Source organism: Haematobia irritans, chromosome 1 (genome assembly GCF_050003625.1).
Source record: "Haematobia irritans isolate KBUSLIRL chromosome 1, ASM5000362v1, whole genome shotgun sequence".
Taxonomy (NCBI): domain Eukaryota; kingdom Metazoa; phylum Arthropoda; class Insecta; order Diptera; family Muscidae; genus Haematobia; species Haematobia irritans.
In genome coordinates this window covers 206,989,925-207,013,468 of record NC_134397.1, presented here as the reverse complement: position 1 = coordinate 207,013,468, position 23,544 = coordinate 206,989,925, and the positions used below count along the sequence as shown (strand labels likewise).

General features: G+C 32.8%; 2 protein-coding genes across 6 annotated transcripts in view; both read left to right on the top strand.

Annotated features, from left to right (window-relative positions):
* LOC142222505 (uncharacterized) overlaps positions 1-23,544 on the top strand; it is a 329,961-nt gene that overhangs the window by 255,534 nt on the left and 50,883 nt on the right. The gene's annotated exons all lie outside the window — the stretch shown is intronic.
* LOC142222494 (endothelin-converting enzyme 2-like) lies at positions 11,359-13,735 on the top strand. The gene has a single exon (XM_075292659.1). It carries the CDS (start codon positions 11,398-11,400, stop codon positions 13,465-13,467), a length of 2,070 nt encoding a protein of 689 aa, XP_075148774.1. The 5' UTR covers positions 11,359-11,397; the 3' UTR covers positions 13,468-13,735.

Genomic DNA, 23,544 nt, shown 5'->3' with positions numbered 1-23,544 from the left:
CATCAATCGTATTTTATGTACTTAAAGAAACTACGATAACAGCCATGAAGAGAAATAATTCACAATTATTCTATAGACTGAATGATTCCCTTTGGGCGAGACAAATAGACAACCGCTGTTTAATTTGTTACCATTTTCTGAGATAGTCGTTCCTGAGTGCGTAGTATTTACACCTTCGGGTCTAGAATTTCCATATTGAGACCTTTCAGCCTAAAGTTCCCATAATGATATCTTCGAACCTACAGTTTCCATAATAAGACCTTCGGGTCTAGTTACCATTTCAATACTGAGCTCTTCAGCCTGCAGTTCCAACATTGAGTCATTGTCCTTCAGTTCGCCTATTATGGCCTTCGAGCCTAGAGTTCCCATATTAAGATCTTAGGGTCTACAGTTCCTATACTGAGACCTTAAGGAATACAGTTCCTATATACAGTGACCTTTAAGCCTAAAGTTCCAATAATGACCCCTTCGGACGTACAGTTATCATACTGAGACCTTCCGAACTACAGTTCCGGTGCTGAGGTCTTACTGACTCGTTATCCTAGTGTTTTCCTTTCTGGGGCCTAAAGTTTTTGAGCCTAAAGTTTCCATAATGGGAACTTTGAGACCTTCGGGTCCATAGTTCTCATACCTTCCGTGCCACATTTCCGATACAAAGTCCTTCAGCCTAAAGTTCACTTACTAAAAACTTTCAGCCTACAGTGCCAATACTGAGCCCTTGTCCTACTGAGATCTTCGAACCTACAGTTCCCTTCCGTGCCACATTTCCGATACAAAGTCCTTCAGCCTAAAGTTCACTTACTAAAAACTTTCAGCCTACAGTGCCAATACTGAGCCCTTGTCCTACTGAGATCTTCGAACCTACAGTTCCCTTACTAAAAACCTTCCAGAATACAGTTCTGATACTGAGATCTTCGAACAAGAGTTCCCCTTCTTTGATCTTCGAGCCTAAAGTTTTCATAATGAGATCTTCGAGCCTAACAGGTTGGCTGATAAGTCCTCGGTCTAACAAAGAAAAACAATTTTTTTGTCAAAATTCGTGTTTATTATTCAACATAGTCCCCTTCAAGAGCGATACAACGATTATAACGACCTTCCAATTTTTTGATACCATTTTCGGTTTTGCCTCAAAATAGGCCTCAGTTTCGGCAATCACCTCTTCATTGCAGCCAAATTTTTTCCCTGCGAGCATACTTTTGAGGTCTGAGAACAAGAAAAAGTCGATGGGGGCCAGATCTGGAGAATACGGTGGGTGGGGAAACAATTCGAAGCCCAATACATGAATTTTTGCCATCGTTCTCAATGACTTGTGGCACGGTGCGTTGTCTTGGTGGAACAACACTTTTTTCTTCTTCATATGAGGCCGTTTTGCCGCGATTTCGATCTTCAAACGCTCCAATAACGCCATATAATAGTCACTGTTAATGGTTTTTCCCTTCTCAAGATAATCGATAAAAATTATTCCATGCGCATCCACAAAAAAAAGAGGCAATTACTTTGCCAGCGGACTTTTGAGTCTTTCCACGCTTCGGAGACGGTTCACCGGTCGCTGTCCACTCAGCAGACTGTCGATTGGACTCAGGAGTGTAGTGATGGAGTCATGTTTCATCCATTGTCACATATCGACGGAAAAACTCGGGGTGTATTACGATTTAACAGCTGCAAACACCGCTCAGAATCATCAACACGTTGTTGTTTGTGGTCAAATGTGAGCTCGCGCGGCAACCATTTTGCACAGAGCTTCCGCATATCCAAATATTGATGAATGCTATGACCAACACGTTCCTTTGATATCTTTAAGGCATCTGCTATCTCGATCAACTTTATTTTACGGTCATTCAAAATCATTTAGTGGATTTTTTTGGATGTTTTCGTCGGTAACCACCTCTTTCGGGCGTCCACTGCGTTCACCGTCCTCCGTACCACGCTTGAATTTTGCATACCAATCAATTATTGTTGATTTCCCTACAACATATAAACTCATTATCAAGCCAAGTTGTTGCTTCCACCGCAATTTTTCCCCTTCAGAAAACAGTATTTTATCAAAACACGAAATTTTTTTTCCATTTTTTTTTCACAATAACATAAGTTGCTTCACAAAAGACGCTCTATCTCACAAACTAATGGACTTACAGGCATCAAATTTTGACACGAATCATTTGAAGGTTGGTACTATATAAAAATAATATGCATTTAATACTAGCGACGCCATCTATGTGTCAGACCGGGGACTTATCAGCCAACCTGTTACAGTTACCTTTAAGCCTAAAGTTCCCATAATGACCCCTTCGTACGTGCAGTTATCATACTGAGACCTTCCGAACTACAGTTCCGGTGCTGAGGTCTTACTGACTCATTATCCTAGTGTTTCCCTTTCTGGGGCCTTCGAGCTTATAGTTCTCATATTGAGGCTTTTGAGCCTAAAGTTTCCATAATGAGAACTTTGAGCCTAAAATTTGCATTCTGGGACCTTCGGGTCTATAGTTCTCATACTAAGACCTTCCGTGCCACATTTCCGATAAAAAATCCTTCAGCCTAAAGTTCCCTTACTAAAAACTTCCTGCCAATACTGAGCCCGTGTCCTACTGAGATCTTGGAACCTACAGTTCCCTTACTAAAAACCTTCCAGACTACAGTTCTGATACTGAGATCTTCGAACAAGAGGTCCCCATCTTTGAGCTTCGAGCCTAACGTTTTCATAATGAGATCTTCGAACCTACAGTTCCCATACTGAGACCTTCGGGTCTTCACTTCCCATACTGAGACCTTTGACCCTAAAGTTCCCATAATGAGATCTTCGAACCTAGTGTAGTGCTGTGTCCTTCAGCAAACAATTTCCTACTGAGAACTTCCAGCGTGCAGTCCCAATACTAAACCCTTGCCCTACAGCTGAGATCTTCGAATATAAAGTTCCCATACTGATGTCTTTGGGTTTACAGTTCCCTTACTATAACTTTCCAGAATTCTGTTCAGACACTGAGGACTTTGGCCAACAGTTTCCTTTCTGTGACCTTCGAGCCTAAAGTTCTCATAATGAGATCTTCGAGCATACAGTTCCCATATTGATGGTTTTGTTCCCATAATGAGACCTCTGCGCCTAAAATTTCAATAATGAGATCTTCGAACCTAATGTCCCTTACTGAAGACTTTGGGACTACAGTTCCAACATTGTGTCCTTTGAGCCTAATGTTATCATAATGAGACCTTGGAGACTAAAATTCCAATAATGAGACGATCGAATTTAATGTCCTTTACTATTGCCGTTAGGTTAGCTGGCAGCCCGATGTATCAGGCTCACATAGACTATTCAGTCCATTGTGATACCACATTAGTGAACTTCTCTCTTATCACTGAGTGCTGCCCGATTCCATGTTAAACTCAATGACAAGGGACCTCCTTTTTATAGCCGAGTCCGAACGGCGTTCCACATTGCAGTGAAACCACTTAGAGAAGCTTTGAAACCTTCAGAAATGTTTGAAACCCTCAGAATGTTCGGTCGAAGCAGGAATCGAACCCACGACCTTGTGTATGCAAGGCGGGCATGCTAACCATTGCACCACTACTATTGCCGTTGGGACTACAGTTTCAACATTGTATCCTTTAGCCAACAGTTTATTACTGAGAACTTCAGTCCCAATACTGAACCGTCGCCCTGCAACTGAGTTATTCGAACTTGCACTTCACATACTGTAGTCTTCGGGTCTACAGTTCCCATACTGAGATCTTCGAACCTATAGTACCCATAGGAAGATATTCCGGGCTACAGTTCCGATACAGAGTCCCTCAGCCTAATCTTCCTTTACTGAGAACTTCCATTCTACAGTCCCAATACTGAGCCTTTGTCCAAACTAAAGTTCTGAGACTGAGGTCTTTGGCCAAGAGTTCCCCTTCTGTGACCTTCGAGATCAAAAATGGCCCTGTCTGACAAAATCAAGTCATCTGAAGCGACTAAGAGTGTCCTACCCCCCTCTCCCCTCCTATTATCCACCTTGTGGCATCAACCCCCTGTCTCGTCATATTTGTCCCGTATGTCCCCGTACCCAAATACCCTATAGTATTATCCAATCATGTCCCCTACTGTCCTTCTAGTAATGGGAGCTCATATGTTATAATGAGATCTTGAAACCTCCAGTTTCCATACTGATGCCTTTGTTAAAAACTAAAATTTGAAATTGTGTAATAGGTACTTTTTCCCAATGTTATATCACAATGACAAATAGCAATTTATTGTGATTAACTTATTGAATAATATGAAATTGGGTATCCAGTACTAAAAGAAAACAAGCCTATTATTAAACATAAAAGCGTAATGCAAAAACCATTAGAGAAATTCTTAAAATCATATGCACTCTATTTCTAGTCATTACTTTATCTACTATACTAATTGAAAATAGTATTTCCTAAAAAGCAAATATACCTTAGAACCAACCACTTGAAAACTTTTTTACACACAAGCAACAAATCTGTCCCTACAACATATAAACCGTAATCCTTAAAGTAAATAATTCTTAGTCACATATTTTATCACACGTATATATGCTTTAAATAAATTGAATCCTTAAAACAAACTTGTATTCGTATTTGTTTAAGCAAAATCTCAAAATGTCCTTATTTCTTCTACCATAGATTATGGCAATATTTTTGTATTGAGTCGTGCGTACAAGAAAAGCAATCACAATAAACATGGCCCATATTTCTTTTGAATTGTCGCTTCAGCAAACACAAGCCTAAAAGTAGACAACATGTAATTTATGGGATTTTCTTAGATAAAGCCATAGGTATGTTTGTTTATTTGTTAGTACATACCTACATATATACATTATGTCGTTGTGTGTAAGAATAAGCAATATTTGGAGACAAACAAAAACCTTGAAAGTACTATACATTTATGTTTTATAACATATTGAACAACCCCAAAATAAGTAAATAAACATCGCTTTTAAGCAGTAAGCTACGAAAAAGTAAAGTGGTGAAGAATACGGTTTTTGCTTGTTCAAAGGATCACATTGAAAGAACTAAATACAATTAAATTAAATTAGATTAAATTAAATTAAATTAAATTAAATTAAATTAAATTAAATTAAATTAAATTAAATTAAATTAAATTAAATTAAATTAAATTAAATTAAATTAAATTAAATTAAATTAAATTAAATTAAATTAAATTAAATTAAATTAAATTAAATTAAATTAAATTAAATTAAATTAAATTAAATTAAATTAAATTAAATTAAATTAAATTAAATTAAATTAAATTAAATTAAATTAAATTAAATTAAATTAAATTAAATTAAATTAAATTAAATTAAATTAAATTAAATTAAATTAAATTAAATTAAATTAAATTAAATTAAATTAAATTAAATTAAATTAAATTAAATTAAATTAAATTAAATTAAATTAAATTAAATTAAATTAAATTAAATTAAATTAAATTAAATTAAATTAAATTAAATTAAATTAAATTAAATTAAATTAAATTAAATTAAATTAAATTAAATTAAATTAAATTAAATTAAATTAAATTAAATTAAATTAAATTAAATTAAATTAAATTAAATTAAATTAAATTAAATTAAATTAAATTAAATTAAATTAAATTAAATTAAATTAAATTAAATTAAATTAAATTAAATTAAATTAAATTAAATTAAATTAAATTAAATTAAATTAAATTAAATTAAATTAAATTAAATTAAATTAAATTAAATTAAATTAAATTAAATTAAATTAAATTAAATTAAATTAAATTAAATTAAATTAAATTAAATTAAATTAAATTAAATTAAATTAAATTAAATTAAATTAAATTAAATTAAATTAAATTAAATTAAATTAAATTAAATTAAATTAAATTAAATTAAATTAAATTAAATTAAATTAAATTAAATTAAATTAAATTAAATTAAATTAAATTAAATTAAATTAAATTAAATTAAATTAAATTAAATTAAATTAAATTAAATTAAATTAAATTAAATTAAATTAAATTAAATTAAATTAAATTAAATTAAATTAAATTAAATTAAATTAAATTAAATTAAATTAAATTAAATTAAATTAAATTAAATTAAATTAAATTAAATTAAATTAAATTAAATTAAATTAAATTAGATTAAATTAAATTAAATTAAATTAAAAGGAATACCCATGGCAATGTTATATCTTTCAAAATACATTCCCACTGTAAAACATAAATATTGGAAATAGCTAACTACTCTTAAGGGATTTTCAAAGATTTTCCTTAAAATGCGAAAACAGTTGTGTGTGTATGTATTTGTGTGTGAAAGAAAGCCAAAGAAAAACACAAACAACTTCTATGGGTATAACCTAAGTTCGTATATTCAAGGTTCAAATAGAAAAACCATCTCTAAATGATTGCGGTTAACCAAGGGACTACGAAATGGCAAACTTCCATTAAATATGATTGATTTTATTTCCAAGTGATGAGTGGTGTAGCTACTGGTCGAGGGAAATGTTATGGTGTAGATAACATTCTCAACTTTTCACAAAGTTTTCAAAGAAATTTAAAATGAAATTGACAAAGTCTTAATGTTCAAGGGAACAATTCACATGTGTACGTTTCTGATGATAATCCATTAAATAGAAAATGGTTATGTAAGGGCATGAATTTTAATGATATTTTATGGTTGTAAAATTGGATAATCAATTTTTAACTTGTTTTCAACACCATCATGAAATTGGAAATACAGGAAAATACCGTGTTCTTAAGAACTCCACTAATCGAATTTTAATTTTTTTAAAAATCGAATAATATGGGTTCTACAAATAAATCGAATCGTATCGATTTTAGATGTAAGCTAAAATTGATTAATTGAATATTCTAAAAATCGATTTATATTGACATTACATTTAGGCCAAAATCTAACTACTAATCGACTTATAAATTTTTTAACTATGTTATAGTAACCATACGAGTAGATGAAGCCTAAACTCGACTTATCGACTTTTGATTTTTTCTAAATCGAATTATGTCATCTTTAGATTTAAGTCAATATCGACTTTAGATTTTTTTTTATCAAATCATATCGAATTTAGATGTAGGCGAAAATAGGCTTCGATTTTTTTGAAAATGAAGCCATACCGACTTTGGAGGTAGACCAAAATGGACTAATTAGCTTTTAATTTTTATACCCTCCACCATAGGATGGGGGTATATTAACTTTGTCAATCCGTTTGTAACACATCGAAATATTGCTCTAAGACCCCATAAAGTATATATATATTCAGGGTCGTGGTGAAATTCTGTGTCGATCTGAGCATGTCCGTCCGTCCGTCCGTCTGTTGAAATCACGCTAACTTCCGAACGAAACAATCTATCGACTTGAAACTTGGCACCAGTAGTTGTTATTGATGTAGGTCGGATGGTATTATAAATGGGCCATATCGGCCCACTTTAACGTATAGCCCCCATATAAACGGACCCCCAAATTTGGCTTGCGATTGCTCTAAGAGAAGCAAATTTCATCCGATCCGGCTGAAATTTGGTACATGGTGTTAGTATATGGTCTCTAATGACCACGCATAAATTGGTCCACATCGGTCCATAATTATATATAGCCCCCATATACATCGATCCCCCGATTTGGCTTGCGGAGCCTCTAAGAGAAGCAAATTTCATCCGATCCGACTGAAATTTGGTACATGGTGTTAGTATATGGTCTCTAATGACCACGCATAAATTGGTCCACATCGGTCCATAATTATATATAGCCCCCATATAAACCTATCACCAGATTTGACCTCCGGAGCCTCTTGGAAGACCAAAATTCATCTGATTCAGTTGAAATTTGGTACGTGGTGGGAGCCAACGTGGTGCAATGGTTAGCATGCCCGCCTTGCATACACAAGGTCGTGGGATCGATTCCTGCTTCGACCGAACACCAAAAAATTTTACAGCGGTGGATTATCCCACCTCAGTAATGCTGGTGACATTTCTGAGGGTTTCAAATCTTCTCTAAGCGGTTTCACTGCAATGTGGAACGCCGTTCGGACTCGGCTATAAAAAGGAGGTCCCTTGTCATGGAATCGGGCAGCACTCTGTGATAAGAGAGAAGTTCACCAATGTGGTATCACAATGGACTGAATAGTCTAAGTGAGCTTGATACATCAGGCTGCCACCTAACCTAACCTAACTTCCGAACGAAACAAGCTATCGACTTGAAACTTGGCACAAGTAGTTGTTATTGATATAGGTCGGATGGTATTGCAAATGGGTCATATCGGACCACCCCCCATATAAACCGATCTCCCGATTTGGCTGGCGGAGCCTCTAAGAGAAGCAAATTTCATCCGTATAATTATCATGCAAAAATTGGTCCACATCGGTCCATAATTATATATAGCCCCCACATAAACCGATCCCCCGATTTGACATCCGGAGCCCCTTGGAAGAGCAAAATTCACCCGATCCGGTTGAAATTTGGTACGTGGTGTTAGTAAATGGTCTCTAACAACCATACAAAAATTGGTCCATATCGGTCTATAGTTATATATAGCCGATCCCCAAAAATAATCGACCAATATTTTATTTCTATAGAAAAATTTGTCAAAATGTTATTACTATAGAAAATTTTGTCAAAATTTTATTACTATAGATAATTTTGTCAAAATTTTATTACCATAGAAAATTTTGTCAAGATTTTATTTCTATAGAAAATTTTGTCAAAATTTTATTTCTATAAAAAATTTTGTCAAAATTTTATTTCTACAGAAAAATTTGTCAAAATTTTATTACTATAGAAAATTTTGCCAAAATTTTATTTTGATAGAAAATTTTATCAAAATTTTATTTCTATAAAAAAATTTTGTCAAGATTTTATTTCTATAGAAAATTTTATCAAAATTTTATTTTGATAGAAAATTTTATCAAATTTTATTTCTATAGAAAATTTTGTCAAAATTTTATTTCTATAGAAAATTTGGTCAAGCTGACTTATTTACGTATTTAATCGGCCTTTTTTTGTTTAATATATACCCCGTATGGAATAACTTACAATTGAGAAGACGGTGTTTAAGATACCTTGCCATCGGCAAGTGTTACCGCAACCCAAGTATTTAATTCGATTGTGGATGACAGTCTTAAGTACAAGTTTCTATGCAATCCATGGTGGAGGGTACATAAGATTCGGCCTGGCCGAACTTACGGCCGTATATACTTGTTTTTTTTTTTTTAATCAAATCACACCTACTTTCGATGTAGGCCAACATGGACTTATCAACTTGTGATTTTTTTAATGAAATAATATCGACTTGAGATGTAGTCTAAAATCGTCTATTGATTTTTTGAATGATGTAGGCCAAAATCGAATTTCGATTATTTTAAAATCGAATTTCGATTTTTTTAAATCGAATCGAATCATATCGACTTTATATCCAAATAGGCTAATCGATTGTTGATTTCTTGAAAAACGAGTTAAAATTTTGGCCAAAAAATATTTTAACCACAAAGTCGATAAAGAATTCAAAGGGGAATATCATGCAGACATTTTAAGTTTCTACCTCATTATCAATTTAAATAATAAAATTTGTCTTTTCTATAAAGGCAACAGTCAAAAGTTTATTTTTCCACAGAAAATCAGAAAGATGACTTTTCCGTTACCGTTATTCACCATTTTCGGCGCACCTCTTTATGTTCCTAAAATAACATACTTCTAGATTTAAAATTTCATGCAAATTTGATAAAAACTACGGTTTCTAAAAGTCCAAGAAGTAAAATCGGGAGATCGGTCTATTTGGGAAATAAATCTAAACATGGACCAATACACGCCATTTTCGGCTCTCATATTTAAGGTCTTAAAATACCTGTAGATTTCTCATTTCAGGCAAATTGGATAAAAACTACGGAAGCCTAAAAAATAAAATCATTTCTTGCACACCTATTTGTATTCCTAAAAACCTCCAGATTTTCGATTTCAGGCAAAGTGGACAACAATTACAATTTCTAGAAGGCCAAAAAGTAATATCGGGAGATCGGTCTATCTGATGGCTATATCAAAACATGGACCTATACTCACCATTTTCGGCATACCTTTTTTTGGTCCTAAAATACCTCTAGATTTCCAATTTGAGGCAAGTTGGATAAAAACTACGTTTTCTATAAGCCCAAGAATAAAATCTGGAGATCGGTCTATATGGGGCTATATAAAAACATGGTCCGATACTCATCATTTTCATGGTCCGATACTCATCATTGCATTTCTAATTTCAGGCAAATTGGATAATAACTACGGATTCTAGAAGCCCAAGAAGTAAAATCGGGAAATCGGTCTATATGGGGACTATACCTAAACATCAACCGATAGTCACCATGTTTGGCACACCTCTTTATGGTGCTAAAATACCTCTAGATTTCCAATTTCAGGCGAATTGGATAGAAACTATCGATTCTAGAAGCCATAAAAAATATAATCGGGAGATCGGTCTATATGGGGGCTATACCAAAACATGGACCGATACTCACCATTTTTGGCACACCTCTTTGTGGTCATAAAATACCTCTAGATTTCCAATTTCAGGCAAATTGGATAGAAACTAATGTTTTATAAGCCCAAGACCCCAAATCGGGTGGTCGGTTTATATGGGGACTATATCAAAATTTGGGCCGATATAGCCCATCTTCGAACTTGACCTGCATGCAGACAAAAGACGAGTTTGTGCGAAATTTCAGCACGATTGCTTTATTATTGAAGACTGTAGCGTGATTTCCGGTAATTTTTCCAATTAAAAATTTAATTGAATTTTAAAAAATATTCAATGAAAATTTTATTTATTCAACAAATTTTTTAATTGAAAAGAAATCGATCACAAAATTTAATAGTATCAATTAGTTTATTATTTGGATCAATTAATTTTTTAATTAAAAATTTAAAAAAAAATTAATTAAAAAATTAATTGGATCAATTAATTTCGTGATTGAATCAGACAAATCAGACAAAAGAAATTTTTTTGTGTGTTATAATCCCTACGCCTATCGATAGAATGAGTACTTGACCAACCAATTTTTATAATGTCAAAACCAGATAGTTTTCTGTATTGAAATCTCTCACAAAAAAGCTTGCCTCAAACCATTAATCTTGAAACTAAAATCTGAGACGTCATTGTCAAGGCCAAAAACGTCATTGTGGTGGATTTATTTGAAAATCACACAAAAATTAGGTTCCCGATTTAAAACAAAAACGGAATACATATATAGAATCACAATAAAAAAAAACACAAAATTAAGACCAAACAACGATAACCTCTAGAATGAACTATAGCGTAAAAATCTCACTGAATTGAAATATCAAACGAAAACAAAACGGAAACTTTATTGGGGGCTAAAACAATTTTTAGCATTTTTAGTAGAAATTCAACAGCGGAACTAACGACGACGAAATGAAAAAACGGGAAATAGAAAATTATTTAAAATTCCTACTGGTGATAGCGGTAAGCCCTTTGATCGGTCAAGGGGTCCAGGGAAAAGTGGAGGCATCCGACCAATTCAATTCTAGTGTAGCTCGACAAATAATGCGTTTAGCCAAATCGGCTGAAATGCGAAATTACATGAGACCCCAAATATCACCATGTGATGATTTCTATTTGTATTCTTGTGGTAACTGGGCCCACATTAATCCCGCCAATGCAGCAGTTAAGACCAACATATTTCATGTTCTCTCGAAGGCCTATAATAGAAAACTTTTAACAATTTTGGGTAATCGTAAGGAGTCCAATGACACTGAAACTCAACGTAAAGTGAAATATTTCTATGAGTCTTGCCTGCAAAAGGACCTGATCCGGGAGACATATCGCATAAATCTCATGAGTATTATGGAAGAATTTGGAGGTATGCCAGCCCTCAAAGGGCCCGTATGGCAGGAGGAGTCCTTCAATTGGTTACAGGTGATTGCCGAGATTTTACGCAAATATGGCAAGAGTATCATAATTGGAGCAGAAATTAGTGCCGACTTGAATAACAATGAAATCAATCGCCTTTACTTGGGACAAATAGATGATATGGTCCATGGAAGTAATAGGGAGTATTATGCCCGTCTTGCGGCTGCCTGGCATATGGAATTACAAACGGTATTGGGTTTGACACCGGCAAATGCCCTAATCACTGCCCGTGAAATGGCAGATTTTGCCCAGAAACTTGCCCTCGGCATGGCAGATCCCATGGAAGGTCTGGGTATGGAGGATAAATCACGTTTGAAACTTTTGGAATCGATGAATGACAATTATGGTCCTGTTCTGAATTTCACTTTTTTTGTGAACACCTGGTTGGGTTATGACTACCAATTACCCGTCTATGAATATGTGGAGAATTATTTGCGTAATTTACGTCTGGTCATTCTAGAAACGCCCACCACAACTGTGGCCAATTACATTATGTGGATGCTATTGCAAGATTTCCGTTTGGATATTGAAGATTCGCAGGAAAGGCATAAAAAGAAATGCATTGAGGCTACACGAAAATATTTTCCCAAATATTTGGATAATCTCATCTATCAGGATATCATGAAAAATCATCCTGAAGTCGTAGAGGAAGTCACCGATATGTGGAAACATTTGAAATTATCCTTTGAGGATATTCTCACCAATGCCAGTATTGATTGGATGCAGGAGAAGACCCGTGATATGGCTTTGGAAAAACTTTCAGCCATGTCTTTTGAAATCAACGGCTATGCTGATGTGAACTTCAGCCGAGAGTTGGGACCCCTGAATATTAACACCCAACTGTATTTTGAGAATGTCATCAATATCCTTAAACTGAAGGGGGAAAATTATCGCCATAAAATCCAAGAACCTCCTCGCCTGGAAGAATATGAATTGCTGAGTTTTACCCCCGCCTATGCTGCGGAATTTAATCGTGTCCTTTTGCCAGTGGCCTTCCTACAGCCTCGTTTCCTTTGGGACAATGTCTATCCCAAGGCATTACAATATGGCACTGTAGGCTTTACCATAGCCCATGAGATGGCCCATGGTTTCGATGATACCATACGTAAATATGATGCCAAAGGTAATTTGAATAATTGGTGGGATCGTAATGCCAGTCTGACCTTTGAAACCCGCAAGGAATGCCTACGTCAGCAATATGGTAATCATAAATTCGGTGGCCGTTTCCTACCCAAGGCCCAGGCTCAAGGTGAAAACATAGCCGATAATGTAGGCATACGAATTGCCTATCAAGCCTACGATACATGGCTATCGAAACATCATCTAACACCTGAACATCTTCCCCATATGGACACAATTACGGCTCGTCAATTATTTTTCATTAGTGCTGCCCAAATGTGGTGTACCGATATCAATCATAGTTGGCGACGTTTGGTAGCCACCACTGATGTTCATCCTCCCGAGGAGGTGCGTGTCCGGGCCATGATGTCCAATTTCGATATTTTTGCTGAGACATTTTCATGCCGTTTGGGTTCACAAATGCATCCACATAGGAAATGTGTAATTTATTGAGTGAGTGACCGACCGACTGGAGTGGAGAAAAGCGTTGGTGTTTTTGAGGAAATGATAATGACATCTAGCCTATATATGTATGACTCAGATGCACACAGTTTTTTTGTTTTTGTTTCAATAAATAATTTTATTTAATTTTTTATTGTTGATAGTAATTTTATTGTTGTTGTTATTGCAACATTTTGAAATAGTTCCTACTGATAAGAGTGCGAAAAAAATGTATGCTTAAAAAAAATGAATAAAAAAATATTTTCGCTTGTAAAAAAAATTGAGTCTTTACACTGAAAAAATATTTACGTGATATTAAAGATTACACAACCTAAATTTTAGGGTGCACGATTTACAAAATATTAAGGACAAGTTTCTTTAAAATAATGAAATTGTAATTAAAATAAATTTTATAATCCTTGTTTCAAACAAAAAAAAATATTAAATTTGGGGCACAAATTTTGGAAATTTGCGTCCCTCTGTTAAAGTCGTATGTCTTTGAACTAAAGCAAAATTTTTCTTAGACTAAAGAAACACATTTTTTAATTTAAAGAAATCATCCTTCAATTAACTGAAATACTCGTATTGAATCTTAAGATTTAAAATAAAAACGCTTCAAATATAGGCTAAAACTTATTTGGAGGATTTAGCATTTTTGTTTTAAAGGTTTATTGGAATTAAAAAAATATCCGTTATAATTTGAATTTTTAAACTACACTGAAAAAAAAACAGTGAACTCACCAGGATTAATTTAAAAAAAAAAAAATAGACAGACAGACGGACATGGTTATATCGACTCAGGGACCCATCCTGAGCATTATTGCCAAAGACACCCTGTGTCTATCTCGTCTCCTTCTGGGTGTTACAAACATATGCCCTAACTTATAATACCCTGTTCCACAGTGTGGCGCAGGGTATAATTACGCCGATATCATACAAATAAATAAATACTTTTCGAAAAATTCAAGAAAATGTATTAGACATAATTATTTTTTTTTTTTCACTTGTTAAAGGAAGAATGTCTTTATTGCCATACGAAGTTCAATATGGGCGAATTTGTAGTAAAATTTACAAAAAAAAGTAGTTTGGATCCCCAATTTATGATCCGGAAGTAGTGCAAACTTGGATCATTTGCAACGAATTTTACATGAACTTATCATAGGACGGACGTACTCCATTTTTGGATCCATTGCTTTAGTAGTTGTGCCTTGGAAGTTAAGTTGGATGAAGATATTAAAAAAAAAAACAAAATCTAAATTTAATAAGTTTGTGCATTTGTATGTAACGCCAAGAAGGAAAAGTCTGAGACCCATCGTTTAGTATACCGATCATCTTAGAATTAAATTCTGAGTCGATTTAGCGATGTCCGTCTGTCTGTCTGTCCGTCTGTCTGTTCATGTATTTTTGTGCGCAAAGTACAGGTCGCAGTTTAAGTCCGATCGTCCTCAAATTTAGCATAGGGTCGTTTTTTGGGACAAAGACAATCGCTATTGATTTTAGAAAAAATCGGTTCAGATTTAGATATAGCTGCCATATATATTTATCCCCGATCTGGTCATAATTGGCGTGTTTATCAGCCGATGTTCTTCAAATTCAGTACATCCGAATATTTTATGAGTCTCGAAAAACTTCCAAAATATCAGCTAAATCGATTCAGATTTAGATATAGCTCCCATATATCTTTCGTCCGTTTTAGACTCATATGACCACAGAGGCCAAAGGTTACTACCGATTTTCGTGAAATTTTGCATAAAGAGTAGAACTGACATTCTACCAATGCTTGGTAAATTTGATTGAAATCGGTTCAGGTTTAGATATAGCTCCCATATATATCTCTCGTCCGATTTAGACTCATATGACCACAGAGGCCAAAGTTTACTACCGATTTTCGTGAAATTTTGCATAAAGAGTAGAATTGACATTCTACCAATGCTTGGTAAATTTGATTGAAATCGGTTCAGATTTAGATATAGCTCCCATATATATCTTTCATCCGATTTGCACTTATATGGCCTCAAAAGCCAGAGTTTTGCCGTGATTTAGTTCAAATTTTTCACAAGGAGTACGTTTAATAGTATCGATAAGTGTACCAAATTTGGTTGAAATCGGTTCAAATTTAGATATCTTTCGTCCGATTTGAATTTATATGGTCTCAAAAGCCAGAGTTTTGCCGTGATTTAGTTCAAATTTTGCATAAGGAGTACGTTTAACAGTATCGGTAAGTGTGCCAAATTTGGTTGAAATCGGTTCAGATTTAGATATAGCTACCATATATATCTTTCGCCCGATTTATACTCAAATAACCACGGGGGCCAAAGTTAAACTCCCATTTACGTGAAATTTTGCAGAGATAACAGAATTATTATTCTAACTATACATGTCAAATTTAGTCGAAATAGGTTCAGATTATATATAGCTCCCGTTATATGTACACCAGAGTTGGGAAAATATGGTAGACTATTTCATATTTTAGACCCATTTTCAATGGGATTTTCCTCCAATTGACTGCATAGTTTCCGCGGAGAATATATTTAATATGATATTTAAGTGTGTCAAGTTTGATCTAATTTGGTTCAGAATTAGATAAAGCCTCCATATAATCGTTCTTCCGGTTTATACAAATATGGCCAAAATTCCCACACTTTACACAAAATTCTGCGATAATTTCCCCATATCTTAGTCATACCCTACACACTGTAATGCCAGACTTTCCACAGAACGGTTGAGTTTTAAATAAGGCTCCATGTCGCCCGACTTGACCAAATAATATATCACAACCCACACTTGACCACATATCTTGGCAAGATCTAACCAATATCCTTGTAAAATCGTCACTGTTGAGTAGCAAAAATTATAAATATTACTAAAATTGTCCTATATCTCGAATACATATATATCGCCCGATAAATCATAAATGCTCTTTTGTACAATTGCATCAACATTTCTATCGCTATTTTCTATCCCATATTTTTTTTATTAACATTGTGTTTCATTCCAGGGCGTTAGCCGATTTCAATTTTAATTCTAGAGATTTTGTAGAAGTACAAAAAATTGTCTCCATTATAAGTATTTGTATCTGGAAATGCAAACCTTTATATAGCTCCCAACAAATTTGAAGTAGTTGAGATGGTAACACAAATGTTGGTCTACATGGTGGTGAAGGGTATAATATAGTCGGCCCCGCCCGACTTTAGACTTTACTTACTTGTTATTTTTATAAATATTTTTTATTATACTATTTTGTTCTTATTATCTAATTTTTACAAATTGAAAAACTTCTTCGCTTCCACCGAGGGGTTGAACCTGGGTCTGTTGGCACCATAATAGAACGCCTCAGGACACTCAACGATAAACGTCATTGAACTCGATGCATCAAAACGTTTATTCAAATGTTTGTTATATGAACCTAATATGACACCTCGTCATGACATTATAACTACTTCCTAAGATGTTCTTTATTATTATGAATGAAAAAATAAAGAACGCTGGTTTAATTCTCACCAGAGGCAATTTTTATACCCTCCACAATAGGACGGGGGCATATTAACTTTGTCATTCCGTTTGTAACACATCGAAATATTGCTCTAAGACCCCATAAAGTACATATATTCTGGGTCGTGGTGAAATTCTGAATCGATCTGAGCATGTCCGTCCGTCCGTCTGTTGAAATCACGCTAACTTCCGAACGAAACAAGCTATCGACTTGGAATTTGACACAAGTAGTTGTTATTGATGTAGGTCGATTGGTATTGCAAATGGGCCATATCGGTTCACTTTTACGTATAACCCTCATATAAACCGATCCCCCGATTTGGCTTGCGGAGCCTCTAAGAGAAGCAAATTTCATCCGATCCGGCTGAAATTTGGTACATGGTGTTAGTATATGGTCTCTAACAACCATGCAAAAATTGGTTCACATCGGTCCATAATTATATATAGCCCCCATATAAACCGATCCCCCGATTTGGCTTGCGGAGCCTCTAAGAGAAGCAAATTTCATCCGATCCGGCTGAAATTTGGTACATGGTGTTAATATATGGTCTCTTATGATCATGCAAAAATTGGTCCACATCGGTCCGTAATTATATATAGCCCCCATATAAACCGATCCCCCGATTTGGCTTGTGGAGCCTCTAAGATAAGCAAATTTCATCCGATCCGGCTGAAATTTGGTACATGGTGTTAATATATGGTCTCTAATGATCATGCAAAAATTGGTCCACATCGGTCCATAATTATATATAGCCCCAAATATAAACCGATCACCAGATTTGACCTCCGGAGCCTCTTGGAATACCAAAATTCATTTGATTCAGTTGAAATTTGGAACGTGGTGTTAATATATGGCCTCGAAAACCCATGCAAATATTGGCCGAAGTGGGTCCATAATTATATATAGCCCCCAGATAAATCGATCCCCAATCACACAAAAATTGGTCCATATCAAGTTGATACCGTGCAAAAGTCCATATCGATTCGTAAATATTTGTAGATGTACATGTACCACGTATGGACTAACTCACATTTTAGAAAACGATGTTAAGAAGTTTTAAGATGCCACAAACCAAGTAATTCGATTGTGGATGAGAGTCTTTCGTAGAAGTTTCTACGCAATCCATGGTGGAGGGTACATAAGATTCGGCCTGGCCGAACCTACGGCGGTATGTACTTGTTTTATTAAGCATTTTTCTAAAAATTATTTTTTTTTGTACACCGCTTATATTTTTTTTTCGGCATATATTTTTGTATAAATATATTTTTTCCATTAAAAATCAACACAAAATTAAAAGTAATTTGCAAATCCTTATCAAAAGGACCATGGAAGTGAAAAAGTCAAATGGCACAGGTTCAAGTCCCAGCGGGAATGATTTTTTTATTTATTTTTTTTACTTTTTTATTGATTTTCTATTCTTTTTTGCGAAATTTATTTGTCCAAATCTTAAATTTTCACTTAAAACGGCCTAATTCCGTACTTTCTAAGACTTGTCCAAAAGGACTGCATCAGAAGTGGAAAAAAATTATGGGGGATTTCGGGATGCGCTTTAAAAGAAATGTTGTGTGGAACAACTTCCAATTTTTTTTTGCTGGGTAAAGGAGCTATATCTAAATCTGAACCGATTTCGGTGAAATTTTTCACACTTTAAAGGTGATGAATTGGATTACGTTGTGACAAATTTGAAGTCGATCAGTTAGTAAATAAGCGTAATATTACTCCATTTGTCGAAATCGGGTGACACATATATTTGGGGTTTTATCTAAAATTTATACGATTTTCTCCGAATCCAATAGGGTTCGTCCCAGTGCTAAAACAAAAACACCTTGTGTTTCTCAAAATACATGCACAGACGGACATCAAGGAGGTGATTATGTGTCGATCGGTATATATTTTTGGGATCTGATAGGCACATTTTTTTGCAGTTCAAAGTTATTATACCCTAACCACTATGTAGTTAAGGATATAAAAAAATGGTAAGGACTAAAAAGGTGAGAAAGATGTGGGGGAAGATGCAATTAGCCAGAAATGATTTTTTTTAAGTTAGTCTTTATGAAATTGTTTTAACATCCTGTAAAAGAATCAACGTTATCACAAACCTCTGCATCATGACAACTCATGAAGTAGTCATTATTCTTCACGTCAGTAGGTTTTGCAAACTCTCCATCAGGAGTAATATCTGAGGTCTCCAAAATAATATCGTATCTAGAGTGCGGTTTATGTTTAGATGGGGTCATACTTACTTGGTGCCACACGCAGTATGAACTTACAGATAGCCAGAAATATACCGATAGATTCTAGCTCCCCTGGTATATGTAAGGCAGTTCCTAGGCGAATATTGCACTGCTCATCCAATCCATCTTGCTCAGAGATTTCCGACATTCTAGTACCGTTCTCGAGTTAATAAATACAAAGTCCATGGTGCCTATCTAAATATAGATGAATGCCAACATTTGTTAGAACATTACTTGCCATAAGTCCTATTCTAAGACATGGTACGAATCTCATGCCATAAATATTCACAAATTTCTCCAAAAGTATTTCCAAACCATATAATTCTATTTTTTTTTTTCAAAACCAATTATAAGCTCTAATTGAGCAGCAGAAATTTGCATAATTTAGGAAAAACAAACCCATTTACTAATTAGCTTTAGGTCACGGCTTCCATTGCTTTCTTAAAAATGCCAATTTCGCCATTAAAATGACCATAGAGGACAACACTTACATGTGTCCAAAGATTAAATATTGGCAGCTAGTGGCTAAATATTTATGTCCAGGTCTACCCATCGTTATGGATAATAACAACGTGTTTGGTGCCACAATGTGTTTTCTGAGTGACATGAGCACGTGCACTCAGAATATTAAATATTAAAACACTTGATGACCCCAGCCACCCCCTCCCAACCAACTGACTACTTGCTTCAATGAAGAGAGGAAAATACGCAGAACAATGGAAAACAAAATACAATTGTGGCCTGCTTTAGCTTCCATATTCAAGCGTGTCAGCACGCCTTCAAATGGCACGGAACTGTCATAAATTATTCACATCACTTGACCACGTATGAATATGCAGGATTTGTCCTAAAAATGCAAGAGGAAGAATGTAAGGTAGTTTTAAAAATTTGTATTTAAAAAAAAGTAATTTCAAAATACCACTCTAGTGTTTTTTTTTTTAATTACATTATAATCAATAAATTTTAATTGAACTAAAAATTTAAACATTTATACGAAAGCTGTCTTTACTATTTCGGAATTAGAGAACAAAAACAAAAAACAAATTTTTCAAAATATTCCCCATTGAGATCTATACACATTTGAATGCGTTTTATATAGAAATAAAATTTTGACAAAATTTTCTATAGAAATATAATTTTGACAAAATTTTTTATAGAAATAAAATTTTGACAAAATTTTCTATAGAAATAAAAATTTCCCAAGATTTTCTATATAAATAAAATTTTGACAAAATTTTCTATATAAATAAAATTTTCCCAAGATTTTCTATATAAATAAAATTTTGACAAAATTTTCTATATAAATAAAATTTTGACAAAATTTTCTAAAGAAATGAAATTTTTAAAAAATTTTCTATACAAATAAAATTTTGACAAAATTTTCTATAGAAATAAAATTTTTACAAAATTTTCTACAGAAATAAAATTTTGAAAAAAATGTCTATAGAAATAAAATGTTGACAAAACTTTCCATAGAAATACAATTTCTACAAAAATTTTCTATAGAAATACAATTTTTACAAAATTTTCTATAGAAATAAAATTTTTACAAAATTTTCTATAGAAATAAAATTTTTTCCAAATTTTCTATAGAAATGAAATTTTGACAAAATTTTCTATAGAAATACAATTTTTACAAAGTTTTCTATAGAAAAAAAATTTCTACAAAATTTTCTATAGAGATAAAATTTTGACAAAATTTTGTAAATTAAATTTTGACACAATATTCTATAGCAATAAAATCTTGACAAAATTTTCTATAGAAATGAAATTTGTTTTTTTTTTTTTTTGTTTTATTTCAGCTTAAAAACATGCATTGACTAAACTTTTGCGTTTTATATAGAAATAAAATTTTGACAAAATTGTCTACAGAATAAAATTTTGACAAAATTTTCTATAGAATGAAATTTTGACAAAATTTTCTATAGAAATAAAATTTTTACAAAATTTTCTATAGAAATAAAATTTTAACAAAATTTTCTATAGAAAATTTGAAAAAAATTTCTATAGAAGTAAAATTTTGACAGAATTTTCTATAGAAATAAAATTTTGACAGAATTTTCTATAGAAACAAAATTTTGAAAAAATTTTCTATAGAATAAAATTTTGACAAAATTTTCTATAGAAATAAAATTGTGACAAAATTTTTTATAGAAATAAAATTTGTTGTTTTTTTGATTTCAGCTTATGTTTAAACCATGCATTGACTAAACTACAAGTGCAGCTTAACCAACAGAGGAAAATAATGTTTGTCAAATTTATTTGGGCAAAGCCCTACACCCTCATAAAAAATTGCTTCTGTAACATATACTCCCAAACATATTTTGCTTCAAGCATATAAATTTTTGGGTATTGCCCAAACATTTATACGTTTGATCTCTTCCAATATATAATATGTTTGAAAGCATATTGGTCTAAACAATATATGTTTGGGTAGTCTAAGTTCCAAACATTTTGTATTTTTGCATCCAAATTCAATAATGTTGTCTTCCAAAAAGCAATATGTTATTTTGTGAACATATAATATGTTTGGAAGCATTTTGCACCCAAAAATATTATATGCTTAAAAAAATTCTCCCAAACAATATTGTGCTCAAAATTTTATTTATTTATTTATATATTTACAATCATAATGAATTATGAAAATAGACAGGTAATATAGGTGCTAACAACATAGGTTTTCGACCTGAATGCTCAAAATTTTGTTTCTGCCTAATTGTATATTCCCCCACATCTTTCTCACTTCCACGACATTTTTTAGTTCTTAGCACCTTTTTCTGTAATACAAACATTGTAGAAGAAATTATTCAATTTTTTTATTTTAATTTTACCTTTTGCCGGACGGGGATTCGAACAGCGGACCACGCAGTTTGTAAGGATCAAAGAAGTAGCTGATCAATTGCCCAAGGAAAAATAAAATGTTAATTTGGTAATAACAAGCAACAACCACCAACTTAATTCAATATCGCTCCCTGTTAAATAGCGCTCCAAGCTACTAAACACATATATGTTTATAGGCAATTTCTAAATTAATATATGTTTGCATCCAAACATATTATATTTACAAACATTTTATGTCCCAAACATAATATGTTCTAACATATTAACATATATGTCCCAAACATGTTATGCTAGTTTATGAACATTATATGCTTGCACTCAAAAATATTGTGTTTAAAAATTTGTGTTCCAAACATATAATGTTTATAGCCAAACATATGAAAAACAGTCTTTTTCATCCGTTTATAGACTGCAAGATGGTTGGATGGACGCACGTTTCGGAATTACCACATTCCTCATCAGCATCCTCTACTTGCAGCAAAACTATTAACCAATTATATGAATAAATTCAGGCAGTTCACTAAACCCAAAATTAAACCACACTTGAACCTTCCGAAAAAAGATTTCACATGATAGAAAAGAGGTTTCACATGATGGGCTTATGCCGAAATAAATTCGTACAAACATATCTCTTTTTCTTTGCCACCGTCAAATCATCGATTTGAATGCAGTTGGCTGGGTTTATTTTGAGCGTGCTTCCTCGTGCGTCCATCCAACTATCTTGCAGTCTATGAGGCTTTGCCCAAATAAATTTGACAAACATTCTTTTCCTCTGTTGGTTAAGCTACGCTTGTAGTTTAGTTAATGCATGGTTTTAAGCAGAAATCAAAAAACAACAACAATGATTAAAGAAAAAAACCAACAATAACAAAACAAAACGAATGAAAAAAAAAGAAATAAAATTTAGACAAAATTTTCTATAGAAATGAAATTTTGACAAAATCTTCTATAGAAATAAAATTTTGACAAAATCTTCTATAGAAATAAAATTTTGACAAAATCTTCTAAAGAAATAAAATTTTCTATAGAAATAAAATTTTGACAAAATTTTCTATAGAAATAAAATTTTGCCTACATTTTCTATAGAAATGAAATTTTGATAAAATTTTCTATAGAAATAAAATTTTAACAAAATTTTCTATAGAAATAAAATTTTGACAAAAATTTCTATAGAAATAAAATTTTGAAAAAAATTTCTATAGAAATAAAATTTTGACCAAATTTTCTATAGAAATAAAATGTTGAAAAATTTTTCTATAGAAATACAATTTTGACAAAATTTTTGTCAAAATTTTATTTCTATAGAAAATGTCGTCAAAATTTTATTTTTATATTTTAACAAAATTTTCTATAGAAATAAAATTTTTGACAAAAATTTCTATAGAAATAAAATTTTGAAAAAAATTCCTATAGAAATAAAATTTTGACAAAATTTTCTATAGAAAAAAAAAATTTGACAAAATTTTCTATAGAAATAAAATTTTGACAAAATTTTCTATAGAAATACAATTTTGAGAAAAT